Below are 15,003 nucleotides of genomic sequence, written 5' to 3' on the forward strand. Positions count from 1 at the left end.
TTCGGCAGATACATATTGGGATTTTAGACATGTTTTAGATACTTACCGGTGAATAAGGCCACGATAGTGGTCCATTTTATGCAGTAACGGCTGATCGATGCTATTGTTTTAAATTATAATAACACTGGCTTTGTAGATGAAGCTATGAATTTCATATTGTAGTGATCCTTAATTTGTTTCATGAAAGAGTTAAACTGAAATACAGATTACAGAATCCTAGCAGAACTGAAACAAAATGTGAGCAAATTGTAATAGGGATACAAATATCGAACTGGAACATGTGTTACACACAGTATCCTTAAAACAGATTTGCCGCCCACCGGAGGGTGTTGAGATTTATCGGCCTCTGTCTCCCCGGAGTTATCCGGCTAGGACCACTACTTACGGAACACCACCATGAGTAGCCTTGGCGAATTGACTCAGCGTCTGTCTCTGTCTCACGTGAAGAATGAACTCAGAAAAGTAGTATGGAACTCGCAATTGGTTTGTTGAGTCTAAAATAGGACTGCCCATTACATACCTACGAGAAAACCTTTGAGCTGCTCCATAGGCTTGAATACGAGCCATGAATTTGCAACAATGAATAAGAAAAAAAACCTCAACCATGAATAGAAGAAATTGATGAGCTCGTGAAAGCCAAAAGCCTTGGAAGGCCAATGGTACGTCACTGCAATTTCCAAATATGTACACAAATAAATAGGTAAACTACATCATGAACCGTGCATATTTTTGGCTTAGCTATCAACTTTTTCTTTCACAACTACAAAAGCACTAACTTTTTTACCTAACAACAATTAATTGTTCAAGCTTGGCTCGAGCTTAAAGTTTTGTGTTCATGATAAGCTTGGTTTGACTTGTGAAATATGCAAGTCAATCTCGAGCTTCCAAGCACGAGCTAAGCTTGTGAAGTTTCGAGTTTTCAAACTTGAGCTTAAACTCATTAAGTTCCAAGATAAAATGGGCTAATTCAAGTCGAGCCAAGCTTGAGTCGAACTCGAGTTGTTTGGTTCGTTTAACAGCCCTAAACGGGACCTAATTGATTAAAGATGACTTCATTAAAATACTGCAGTGACGCCACAAAATGGGCTAAACACTTCCATTAAAAGAATTCATCGCCTAATTTTTATGTCTTGTTCTCTCATCTAGCTCTCTCACTAGGATTGCAAAAGAAGTACTAAAGAAAAGTGTGAAAGAGTATAAAATGAAATCTTCTTATTATGTATTTCGTACTCTCCCCCTTCCAAAATATATGTTTGGTTCGCAAAATAAGAACTTAAAAATAACACATTTGCTTCAAGGGAAAATTCAATTCTTTTTCATAAATTAAAAGAACTCATTGATGTCTAATAGATTGTTTAAATATTTTTGAAATTTTCTTGAACAATTGTTTTTTTTCCAAGTTCTCGTTTCGCAGACCGGATAAACATTTTGAAACGGAGGGAGTATTTGGAAAACTAGGTAACTATGAGGGAACTTGTAAAATTTGGGTCGGGTCAGATGTAAACAACAGCTCCGACTGAAGTCCAAATTCGGGCCCAAGTATTGCGTAAAACAAAGCGCCAAGTTTGCCCAGCCCAACAAGCTAATTAGATTGAAGCCCGCCCGTGCCTTGTTTTTGTTCAATTGAAACAGGCCCATGCCTGAGAAAACCAAAATTCTTTTTACTTTTACATAGATATTTTGGGAAATAACTACTTTTATTTTTTTGGTTTGGGTTGATACAGTGCAGTTGCAAAGCACCGTGCTGCGTACCTCCGAGCCGTTGGATCGTGCATCCGACGACTCGGATCTCATCTCGGCAACCAACGATCGAGAGCTGTTCATTGCCAAGATAAGATTTGAGCCGTCAGATGCACGATGCGCAGCACGGTGCTGCGCACACCATTGCACAACATCATCTCCCATTTATCTCAGAATATTTAGGTAAAAGTAATTTTTTTTTTACTTTTTCGATTCGTCTCGTCGAGACAAATCAATAATCCACAAAAGATTAGCGCAAAACTAATAAACACAAAATTTTTTTACTTTTACCCAATTTTTTTGGGAAATAACCACTTTTACTTTTTTGACTAAAAAGTAAATATTTCTCAAAATATTTAGGTAAAATTAATTTTTTTTTTTTTACTTTTTCCATTCTTTTGTCTCGTTGAAACGAATCGAAAATCCACAAAAGTTTAGCGTAAAACTAACAAACGTTTATTTTTTTTAAACGAGGACAAAAAGGGCTAAACTTTTAGCTTAGCGAAACTATACCTCAATTGTCTGCTACTCAGATAGATTGGATAGGAAAAGGCTAGCAACTAGGATAGGAACTACCAACTAGCTAATAGTAAAGAAACAAGAAAACGACTGTTACTAGCAGGGGCGGCTTTATGATTATAATTCGCCGGTAACAAAAATGTATATAAAAAAAATTTGCATATAGAACACTATAAATTTATGATATTTATTTTGGTTGAAAACTCTTGGATCTAGTTTATTTTACCGAAATGCTACTGGTACATAAAATTTGTGCACAGATTGTGCACAAATTTTGTGGTGGTGTCCACCATAGGTCCCACACAAATGATCCGAGCCGTTCATTAAATGTAAAATATTTTTTCAAGGGTTTCTGTAAAAAATCAGCTCAATCCAATACCTATAGGTGCTTGATCTAATCATCTAACTTTTCATTATCCGGAAATCTGAATGAAAATTTAGATAATTGGATCGAGTACTTATAGGTATTAGATTGAGCTGATTTTTTACGGGGACTCTTGAAAAAATATTTTACATTTAATGAACGGCTCGGATCATTTGTGTGAGACCCGTGGTGGGCCCCACCACAAAATCTGTGCACAATCCGTGCACAGATTGTCTGTACCAGTAGCATGGTTCTTTATTTTATTTTGTTGATTTATATTTTCTACTTACTCACAAATTTGAGCGACTTTTCACTTACTCTACCTTTGTATAACTGATTCAGGGTCGAGAATATGAAAGGAGATATCAAATTGTCAGCAAAATATATGAAACTTTAGTCCATTTTTTTGAGTCAAGCGATTCGCTTGAACTTCTAAAATCTTAGTGGAGCTACCCCTGATTACTAGGATAGGAAGCAGCTACCTAACAACCAAGCTACCAGAGGAAGTAAAGCTACTAAGAAAAAAAGAAAGTTACTGTTAAGAGAGGGATAGACTGAAGCCAGAAGGGAAGGGCTAAATTACAAGGCATAAGAGCATTCTTATCAGTCTCAGTTGATTTTGGACCAAATTAATTCTCAAAAATCAATTTTTTATTTTCACTAGTCACTTTTTCAAAATTACACAGAATAAGACTCTTTACCCTCACTCTCTTATCGATTATCCATTCTTTTATACTAAGTGAACAATATTAAACATGCCCTATCTTATAATTTATAAAGCAAGCGAAAAACCGAGTGAACAGTATTAAGAAATTTTTTAAAAAACATCAACCGAGTAAATAGTCACCCGCTAGAAGAAACGAGGGACTGTTTCAAAGTTAATATGAAAGGCTGGGGAGACAAGGCTGATGCAGGAGCAATTTCGAAAGTTTGCTCACTACTTTAACGGAGAAAGGCCTTTGACGAGTCACGTAAGAGCATCCTCATCGGACTTGCTATACCCTGCAAACTAAAGTAGTGAGGAAAATCAGAAAAAGCCCCAAAATCTGCCCTGCTTGCTATAATGATTAATGACCCAAGGTTTGAAAAAGGAACTCAAAGTTGGAGGTTTATTTAACTCAAAATTTTGTTGAGCCTGCTCATGATGCTCTTATAGAGCTCTTTGACCCAGATTTCATACTTTCATGCAATTCACAGGGTTCGACAAATATTTGATATTTTTGGGGGAATACTCTTCGAAATCCAAAATGAAAAAGGAATAGACCACACTTAGGCTAAAGTCAAAGTTCAGTAAATTTTTGTTACACAGGCTCACTTTTTTTGGTCCACGGTTTGTAGTTATCGGAGGACAACGAGCTGTGCTACTGGTACAGCATGTGCTGTACAGACAGCGCGCACAGCACTTTTTTGGGTCCGTTTCGGGTCCAAAAAAGATAATCGGAACCGTTCATGTTGCTCAAAATATTCTTTTTAAGGTCCCTTGTAAAAAATAAGCTTCATCCGATATCGTGACAGGCTTTTATAAAATGTTCATATTTGCTAAATTGCTAGTCTAAATTTTGAAGCGAAATTGGACATTTTGTAAACACCCTTAATGATATCAGATGGGGTTGATATTTTACAGAGACCTCAAAAAAAATATTTTGAACAAGATGAGCCGCTCCGATTATTTTTTTTGGACCCGAAACGGGCCTAAAAGTGCGCTATGCGTGCTATCTGTACAGCAAATGCTGTACCAGTAGCATTTCTGGAGGACAACTAGTCGGTCTCCACTGCAGCCAATGAACCTTCCCTTTCACATGTTTGCCTAAAAATGAATCACACATTTTTGTGCTACCAACACCTGTCTTTTCCTCGGTCTAGTTTTCGTTTATTTTATTATCTCCAGCGTCTAAGTTAGTTAGTTTGCATTTTGATTGATTTTGAGTGATCAATCCACCTTCTACGTCGTTCATTACGGGGAGGTCCAATCTAAACCCGTAGTAAAGTCACGTATAGACTTTTCCTTACAAGAGTTTAATAACGAACTTCACCCAAGGAAAAAGAAACCCTCGCAACTACTCATTCTTACAAGTAGTTACTACTATCTTGTCCTTTGTCAAGCTCTGTGTCTATATACCCGAGGGAGAAAAAAAAACCCAAACATAGACCAAGTACTGTACAACAAAAACTAATGGCTAGCCATCAGAGTGGATTTGCGATTCGTCGATTTCTTTGCTCACCCCTAGGCCAGTATTCTTTGCTCACCCCTAGGCCATAATAGTGGGGACAACTAATTTTACGGTCCCACTATAGACAATAAATAGTACTGTCCTTCTTTTTCATGTTTCTTTTTCACGTATCGGAGTTTTCCTTTCACATGTTCTTTTTTACCGGATTCCTTTCTTTTTACCAGAAAAAAAAAAGAGAATTGATTTCCACGCTCGATCCCCTTTCATACAAATGCACTCCTTTGTTTTTTGTTTGAATTCATGTGAAATTACATGATTGCCCTCATCATTTGTGAATGGAAAAATGTGTGAAGGGTAATTTTGTATAAATAAAGAAAAAAATGAAATGCACTTGAATAAAAGGAGAGTGCGGAAATCTGTATAAAAAATAAAAAAAAATGTTGGCCTTTCAATGCCTTTCACACGTTGGCCTAAATGACAGAATTTTTGTGCGGTTTACATTTAGTACTTATAAAATATGTACGCTTGTCTTTTCCTTTGTCTATTTTTTGTTTGTTTACATTTCATGTGTTCGGATTAGCTTACCTGTACTTCTACTAATTTTAAGTCACCAATTTAAAATCGGAAGAAAGTCTTGTGTAGACTTGACGCACAAGAATTGATAAATATCTTAGAGATTTTGAACCTAAGACTAAAAAAAAAACAAAAAAGAAAACTCCTAAATCTTTGACTTCGACTATTTTACCCTCAGTCTATATCTATATAATTGAGGGAAAAACAGAAAAACATCATACATAGCACGTCAAAACCCAATGGCTAGTCAAGCGTCAAAACAACTAGAGCCATGGTGCAACTTGAATGGGAAGGTGGTGCTGGTGACCGGGGCATCGTCCGGTCTCGGCTGGGAATTCTGCCTCGACCTAGCCCGAGCCCAATGCAGGATTGTGGCTGCGGCCCGTTGGACGGACAGGCTCAAGACTCTGTGCGACCAAATTAACCAACCGAGCTTCTTATCGTCATGTGGCCCTTCAAAAATGGCTCATGATCATGATGAAATTAGAGCTGTGGCCATTGAGCTTGATGTCACTTCTAATGGCCAAACCATTGAGGTTGCAGTGCAGAAAGCTTGGGAAGCTTTTGGACACATTGATGCTTTGATTAACAATGCTGGTGTTAGAGGTAAAAGCTGCAAATCTCTTATGACTTCCTTTATGAAAAAAAAAAACTACGAAAACACATGTTCAAATCCCACATGGACCGAACATTCCATACCTAGTAACTGCTAGGGATTTGCCCAGTTATTGAACTTTCAGATTCCAAAAATTAGTCAAGGTGCTACTGCTACTTATCTGGATGTGTATGTGTATATTCATGTAGGGAGCGTGAGTAGTTCGTTGGAGCTTTCGGAGGAGGAATGGAACAATACGACGACAACAAACATAACAGGAGCATGGCTGGTATCCAAGTACGTGGGGAAGTGCATGCGGGATGGAGGCAGGGGAGGATCAATCATCAATATTTCATCAATTCAGGGACTCAACCGCATCCAAATTCCTGGAGCTCTTGCCTATGCTTCCTCAAAGGGAGCAATGCACATCTTGACAAAGGTACGTATATTATTCTGCAGTACTACATTTTTACGTGCTAGTATAACATTGAACTTTTTCGTGTTGAAAATATTCTGTGTGGAGCACTTTCAACTCTTTACTCTATCCATGTTGAAAGCAAGAAGTTTAAATAGGCATTAGATCTGGATATAGGTGTGTCCGAAGCTGTATGATCCACGTGACGTGAACTCGTCATTACTCTGCGGGGTTCATATGCATTAAGCGATTAACATTGCCCTTTAGGTATTCATGAGTTCAGTTTTAAACGTAATTTTTCATAAAGGTGGGAACAAGAGCCTAAATGATGAGGGAAACAACTTTCAGAGGCTTTGTAATGTAAAGTGTTTTGAAATCTTTCTTATAACACCAACCTGATCAATTTCTAACCTTTGTAATTGATCTTTTATTTCGATGCTATGAACTCTAAATTCGATTGTCGTATATTTTTATGGACATGTTATGAACTTTCATACAAGTATTATGGATCTATGTGCAAATATCATGAATTCAAAGTGATTCAAGAGGGGTACAATTTTGTAGCACTTCCCATGTAGCAGCAAAAGTTTGAGTGGGAAATTAATAATCCAAATCCTGTCACCTAAGTAAATAAAAGTATCTATCTACAAACATGATTTATATACTTACCAGAACTAGTATGGAATTTATTTTTATTTTTATTGCTTTTAGATATTATTTTTTTGGCTTCAGGATGCCTAATTAATAAGGCCCAAAAGTCTATTTATGAAGCCTAGCTAGTTTTTGCAATGACAGACAATGGCCTTGGAGATGGGAAAGCACAACATTAGAGTGAACGCAATAGCAGCTGGACTATTCCGATCTGAGTTCACTGAATCTCTCTTTCAGAAAGATTGGCTGAACAATGTGGCTCTAAGAACAATACCTTTACGAACCTGGGGCGAATCCGATCCCGCATTAACATCCATCATCCGATACTCGATCCATGACTCCTCCGACTACGTTTCTGGGAACATTTTCATTGTTGATGCTGGATACACACTCCCTGGAATTCCGATTTTCTCTTCCCTCTAAATGAAGGTTTTATTTATCGGCACATGCATAATGGGATTTTAGACATGTTTCAGATACTTACCAGTGAATAAGGCCGCGATATTGGTCCATTTTATGCAGTAACGGCTGATCGATGCTGCTGTTTAAATTAAAACACTGGCTCTGTAGATGAAGCTATGAATTTCATATTGTAGTGATCCTTAATTTGTTTCATGAAAGAGTTAAACTGAAATACAGATTACAGAATCCTAGCAGAACTGAAACAAAATATGAGCAAACTGTGATAAGGATAAAAAAATCGAACTGGAACATGTGTTACACACAGTATCCTCAAAATAGATTCGCTGCCTACCGGTGGGTGTTGAGATTTATTGGCGTCTGTCTCCCCAGAGTTATCCTGCTAGGACCACTACTTACGCTTACGGAACACCACCATGAGTAGCCTTGGCTAACTGACTCAGTGTCTGTTTCTGTCTCATGCAAAGAATGAACTCAGAAAAGAAGTATGGAACTCGCAGTTGGTTTGTTGAGTCTAAAATAGGACTGCCCATTACATACCAACGAGAAAACCTTTCAGCTGCTCCATAGGCTTGAATACGAGCCATGAATTTGCAACAATGAATAAGAAAAAAAACCTCAACCATGAATAGAAGAAATTGATGAGCTCGTGAAAGCCAAAAGCCTTGGATGGCGAATGGTCGCTGCAATTTCCAACAATGTTTGCTTGATTAATAGCATGTACACAAATAAATAGGTAAACTACCTCATGAACCGTGCATATTTTTGGTTTAGCTATCAACTTTTTTTTTTTCACAACTTATACACCAGCACTATCTTTTTTACCTAACAAAAATTAAAATGTACATTTTTGGTCTGTTTAATTTTTTAAGACTATTTATATATTAAAAAATATCGTGAAAAAATTTAGTGTTCCAATTTTCAAACGTTTAAACCAGTGCAAAGATCATTTTTTAATTATTTTTATCCTGAAATGTCATAATTAAATTTTGTCTCTAAGACTCTCATAATTAAGTAACTGCTCTTTATTTGAGACCCTGTAAATCAGATACTTGATTGATTTGTTTTGTACTCAGATTGATCGGAATTACCCAGTCCATCGATCTGTACCTTATCAATCGGACCACACTGTTTTATTTCCAATCAATCGGTTTTCTCTTGGACAGGTACACATTTTTTTTACTTTGCGTTCCACACTTGATTTTATTTGCCTTTTTCCTTCTTTTACTTTTCCCTTTTCACCGTCTCGTACCCCAAATCATATCTACCTAAATTTAAATCCCCAGATCGTTTCTACCAAAAACACAATTTTAAATAAGTTTTTCTATCTATTTCTCTCCGGTCTTAATCAGAACCTTCCCAAACCCTAGTCCTTCCATATTTTCCCCCTAATTTTAGAACCTTATGGATTAGTTTGGTTTTCTTGGTTAAATATATGGTTTCGTTGGTTGGTTAGGCATATGCTTTCTTGTTTATTTATCTACTTTTTTATTGTTCTTGTTTTATGCCCAATTGGTTATTTGGTCCTGCCATGGCACAGTCGATTTTTGCTACTCTTATTATTTCTATATGAATTGGGTTTTACTAATGTTTTTGGCTCATTATCTAAGGTTGTTTCATTCATTGCCTGTGCCATACAGCTGAGTTCCTTGATTACTCATTGCTTTCCATTGGCTATTGCCCTGCTCCTTCTTTCTCATCCCACAACATAAAGGGGGAGTATGATTTATTGTGTCCTAACCAATTCTAGTACTTTGTTTGAGTTGTGGTTGCAGCGTGCAGATATTGGTTAGGGATATATTTTCTTGATAGCATGTTTCGTCGTGAGAGTGCCAAAGGAGGAGAGTGTTAGCTCCAAGCAACAGCGCTATTTTGTTGGATTGGCAATTCCATTGATAAAACACATTACTTTTTGTATTCCATACTTTATCGAGTTGTAATTTTTTTTTATAAATATTTTCTAAGCGTAGCGAGTCTGTAAAGAATTAGAGTGGAAGGATTCTTCATTTGTAATTGAGAGTGACTGAATCGAGCTACATTGGACCAGATTGATTGGGTTATCAATCGGAGATCAATTGGAATCTCATGTCGAACTGAGTAATATAAATAGTGGTCTCATTTTGGCTGCTAGGGCACGAGAGAATAAGGGAGGAGTAGAGATACATTTTGCTTAATAGTTCAAAAAACCAAGAATGGTGTTGATCTTGCTTGTCAGAGTCTCTATGCCCTTGTTGGATCGGTGAAGCTTCAATTTAACTTTCAAGAGGTGTTTATAACTTTATCTCAACATATTCAGAGTTGTTCTTCGGTGGATATCCGAAGAGTTTTGGAAGGCAAATAAGTATGCATGAGGAAATCATATTAGGTTGCATACAACCCAATACCCATATGTTGCCCCCCTTTTCTACTCTCTCTCTCTCTCTCTCTCTCTCTCTCTCTCTATATCTATCTAGGTCTAGTGGTGCAAATTCGGTAGAAGATAGAACTCGAGACAAAAAACAATGACGAGCCAACTAATTAGGAATCATATTAGGTTGCATAGAAGCCAATACCAATACGTTGGCCCCCTTTTCTAGTCAAATTCGGCATATGTATCTATATATGAAGCACATGATGTGTTTGCAAATACGTAATGTATTAGGAAATCATATTAGTTTGCATAGAATCCAATACCCATATGTTGCCCCCTTTTCTAGTCAAATTCGGTATACGTACCTTTGGATTTGATTATTTTTTCCTCGGTCTATATCTATATAATTGAGGGAAAAACAGAACAATGTCACACAGACCAAGTAGTAGCACATCAAAAACCAATGGCTAGTCAAGCATCAAATCAACTAGAGCCATGGTGCAACTTGAACGGGAAAGTGGTGCTGGTGACCGGGGCGTCGGCCGGGAATTCTGCCTCGACCTAGCCCGAGCCCGGTGCAGGATAGTGGCCGCTGCCCGCTGCCCGCCGGACGGACAGGCTCAAGACTCTGTGTGACCAAATCAACCAACCAAGCTTCTTATCAACACGTGGTGGCCCTGCAACAATGGCTCGTGAAAATGATGAAGTTAGAGCTGTGGCCATTGAGGTTGATATCACTTCTAATGGCCAAACCATTGAGGTTGCAGTGCAGAAAGCTTGGCAAGCGTTTGGACACATTGATGCTTTGATTAACAATGCTGGTGTTAGAGGTAAAAGCTACAAATCCTGTGACTACCTTTACTATAAAAAAATTGTACTTCCGAAACAACTAAAGCAAGCCTGGTATGGTATTGCTACATAAGTTTCACTGTCCGATCAAGTTAACCTAGTGACCACGGGGGGTTTGTCATGTCGTTAACTTCAATTAGTCAAGGTGCGTGCAACTCCTACCGCAATTTTTATCTGGGTATGTATGTGTGTACGTGTATATTCACGCAGGGAGCGTGAGTAGTTCGTTGGAGCTTTCGGAGGAGGAATGGAACAATACGATGACAACAAACATAACAGGAGCATGGTTGGTCTCCAAATACGTCGGGAAGTGCATGCGGGATGGAGGCAGGGGAGGATCAATCATCAATATTTCGTCAATTCAGGGACTCAACCGCATCCAAATTCCTGGAGCTCTTGCCTATGCTTCCTCAAAGGGAGCAATGCACAGCTTGACAAAGGTACGTACATTAACAATTTTCAGAGACTTTCTAATGGAAATCAATTCCTATAACATGGCCATCTTATTTTACCATATTTGTTTATACGAAACCGTCTATATTTTGTAATGGCCAATTTTTTACAATGACAGGCAATGGCCTTGGAGATGGGAAAGCACAACATTAGAGTGAACGCAATAGCAGCTGGACTATTCCGATCTGAGTTCACTGAATCTCTTTTTCAAAAAGATTGGCTGAACAATGTGGCTCTAAGAACAATACCCTTACAAACCTGGGGTGAATCAGATCCCACATTAACATCCACCATCCGATACTTGATCCATGACTCCTCCGACTATGTTTCTGGGAACGTTTTCATCGTTGATGCTGGATATACACTTCCTGGAATTCCGATTTTCTCTTCCCTCTAAATGAAGATTTTTCGGCAGTTACATATTGGGATTTTAGACATGTTTTAGATATTTATCAGTGAATAAGCCGCGATATTGGTCCATTTTATGCGGTAACGGCTATGGTTGCGTCGTCAATGACAATACATATCTCGATTGATACTGCTGTTTAAAACACTGGATTTGTAGAAGGTATGAATTTCGTAATGTAGTGAGCATTTGCTTCATGATAGAGTTGATCGAGAGACTTGTCTATTCTACCCCCCAGAAAAGACCTTTGTGAGATGGTACTATTTGTGCTTGGTTGATTAAGAATTGTTGAATGGGCAATTTACCCTTCATGATTATTTCAACAATAATTCGGGTGATAAATATTGCAAAATATTGCACACTAACTAATAGGTTGGGTGCTCACACGCCGGCTATCCCGTATTGTTTTTTAAATGGTTTGAGATAAGTACTTAGGACCATCGGGTTGGATTGGGTTGAGTTTTTAAGTCTGTTTAGTAAATGAAATGGGCTTGAAAATATCACTTAAAATGAAGTCCGGCCGTGGCCCGGTCCGTATAGAATAAAGACAATGATGTTCACGGTATATTATACTACCAAGGGATATTAAGAAGGAGAAAAAGCTACTACTAGCATATCTAAATTTACACAGTACCCAATTTTCAATTCATACACATACATATATTTCTTGGTCTTCGTATAACTATAATTGTGATGGTCGGAAGCTCTAATTTTATAATAGCGGGATGACTAACGTAAACTTGCCTACTATACTTCAAAAAAATATAAGAAAAAATGGGGAAAACCAAAAAAATCCCTTTTTGGGCTAGTTGAACGGACTTGAAAAATAAAATTTTAAGAGGGCCGAACTTGATAATATTAAATGGGCTGATTGGACGGGCTTGGAAAATAAAATTTTAAGAGGACTGGGATTGAGAATATTAAATGAAACCACCTATTAATGGTCCGGGTTTAAACATGCCCAAATCTCGTTGTTATCTAGCATAAAACCAACGCGATCCCGGCTCGGACCGATATATGTGCACCTCTACTGGTATGTGTATTCAAGGCAAATCCAAAGGCTGATCCTGCCTTGTGAACTTATAACCGTTTTATCGTTCCAAGGTTATTTTGGACGGAACGATGCTACTCACACATATAAATAGGTACATATTTTATACAGATTTTTTGTGGGGTCTACATCGGATCCCACACAAATAATCCGAACCGTTCATTAAATGTTAAATATTTTTTCAAGGGCTTCCGCAAAAAATCAGCCCAATTTGATACCTATAGATGCTCGATCCAATCATCAAATTTTTCATTTTGATTTCCGGATAATGAATAGTCAGATGATTAGATCAAGCATTTATTGATATTAGATTGAGGTGATTTTTTGTGGGGGTCCTTGAAAAAATGTTTTACATTTAATGAACGACTTAGATTGTTTGTGTGAGATCCGAGGCGGGGCCCACAAAAAATTTGTGTAGAATTTGTACTCTATTTATATGTGTGCTTAGACTTTTCGTTTTGGACGTATGTTTTTGGGCATGTGTTGACTGTTTGCTTCTGGTTTATTACATAGTAATGCTAGGTATTCCGAAATATATACCCCGAGCAGGTATTTTTTATCATTAGTAAAAGTTTATCAACGATCATAAATAGTTCTAAAAGTCTATTTGGGGTAATTTCAGGGTTTATTTTTTGGGTACTTGGCATTTTTGTTATAAGAGAAGTGTGAGAGTTTTACACTGGATCGTTGTGAATGATAAGGTTATCGTCCGAAAATGGGCCAAAAGTCCTTATAAAGAGGTTTTATTATTTAAAAAATTTACCAAAAAGAAGAAGAAGAAGAAGAGGATTTTTTTTTTCCTGTTCCTTATAATGAGGTTACCCATTCAACGAAGAAAGAAAAGTATGAGGATGTTTATTTTCTTGGATGCAATACATCATCTTTAATTTAAGTAGCATGAAAAGATGTGAGACCCACCTCTCTAAGGCTCCATTTCGCTAAGATTTTTATTTTTAAAATTTTTTTTTTTTGCTGTACGAGATATGTCATTCTCTCATAATATATCATCTTTAATTTAAAAAATAAGTATTTATTTGAACGAGACCTTACTCCCCCATTCCCCATACTATTACTCCAAACTTGTCAGGCAAACTGTGTTTGGTTTGCAGTTTTGATATTTATTTTTGAGATAAAAAAGTTCTATAGGTTTGCATTTTTTTTTTGTCTTTAGTAAATTTTTTTAACATTTTAATAAACTCTTTTACTTTTTGTTTAGATCGAGGTTCGCTATGTACATCCAAATAAGTAAAAAAAAATTGACAAAAAATCACTAAAGACGAAAAAACACAGATGGCGAAACAATCAAAATTTTTGAAGAAATTATTTCTGAGAGGAGAACCAAACAAAGTGCTTTGGCAAAAAATACTGGTTCCTACTGGAGTTTCTAATTAATTAAACCACAACTTTTCAACTTGCTCTTAAACTTCTCACATCAACTGAACGCATAAAATAAATTTTTTTTTAAATTTTTTTTTACTTAATAGTAATTCACTATGATTTCTACAAAATAAATTAATTTGTGCTCCTTTCCACGACCCTTCCTAGTAAAACTAAAACCCACCTTGGTCTTTATATTTTTCCTTCCTTTTGTACTGGTCTTTATTCGGTTTCCCATTTCCCATCTCTTCCTACCAACTCTCTCTTTGTCTCTCTCTCTTTTGCACTTTGAGTTTGAGATGCGGACCCGGGGGCCCTGCTGCCCCTTAGGGACAGCGGGGTGTGCTGTGCCTCGAGGTGACACCGTTTTGGGCTGAAAATGGGGAAATGGGAGATTACAAAGCTTGATCCTCGTTTTGCAATCGCTAATAACACCAGAATGAGTTAAAATCCTCTACGTTTCCTCAATTTGAAAACATGTAACCCACCAGTTATCTAGCGTGAATACAACTTTGCCTTCTCTTTTTTTTGCTTATTATTCACCTACACTGTTTATGCTTTTTTTTTATTTTATCAACCTACATTGTTTTTGTTTAACCTTTACTATTTTAATAATACCCCTAAAAATGAATTTGGGTTGCTTTTATCCCAGATTCTCGAATTTATCTATCACTCATAAAATTCGAAGCGTTCACGAAGACAAAACCCAAAATACAAAAAAAAAAAAATTGTATTAAACACTAGTTACATATCTATATATAATGTTCAAATTATATTACGTTTAATGGTATTGATATTTCCCATCTTTTTACATTTTATTAAATGTGAGATTTTATGAAGAAATAAAGTTTAAAAAGATGGGAAGTTTTTTTTTTCCCCCTCGATAAATGTCTGGCATACTCCTAAGGAAATGTAAATGGAGTACCGCTAAACAACATATGGGTGGGGTAAGTCCAAATGACATCAATCATAATACCAAGTATTCACGCTCCTAATAAGAATCGAACCCTCATCTTTCATATGAAAAAAGTGAAGAAGTGTCATTGGGTTACAAACCCGTTAGCATGAT

General features: G+C 37.0%; 1 protein-coding gene and 1 pseudogene across 1 annotated transcript; both read left to right on the top strand.

Annotated features, from left to right (window-relative positions):
* Positions 1 to 5,569: 5,569 nt before the first annotated feature.
* LOC131319155 (uncharacterized) lies at positions 5,570 to 7,619 on the top strand. The gene is made up of 3 exons (XM_058349298.1): positions 5,570 to 5,973; positions 6,172 to 6,401; positions 7,173 to 7,619. The coding sequence occupies exons 1-3, from the start codon at positions 5,607 to 5,609 to the stop codon at positions 7,449 to 7,451; spliced, it is 876 nt and encodes a 291-aa protein (XP_058205281.1). The 5' UTR covers positions 5,570 to 5,606; the 3' UTR covers positions 7,452 to 7,619.
* A 2,627-nt stretch (positions 7,620 to 10,246) lies between these two features.
* LOC131319212 (uncharacterized) lies at positions 10,247 to 11,593 on the top strand (annotated as a pseudogene).
* The last annotated feature ends 3,410 nt before the right edge of the window (positions 11,594 to 15,003 follow it).

Source organism: Rhododendron vialii, chromosome 3a (genome assembly GCF_030253575.1).
Source record: "Rhododendron vialii isolate Sample 1 chromosome 3a, ASM3025357v1".
NCBI classification, from domain to species: Eukaryota; Viridiplantae; Streptophyta; class Magnoliopsida; order Ericales; family Ericaceae; genus Rhododendron; species Rhododendron vialii.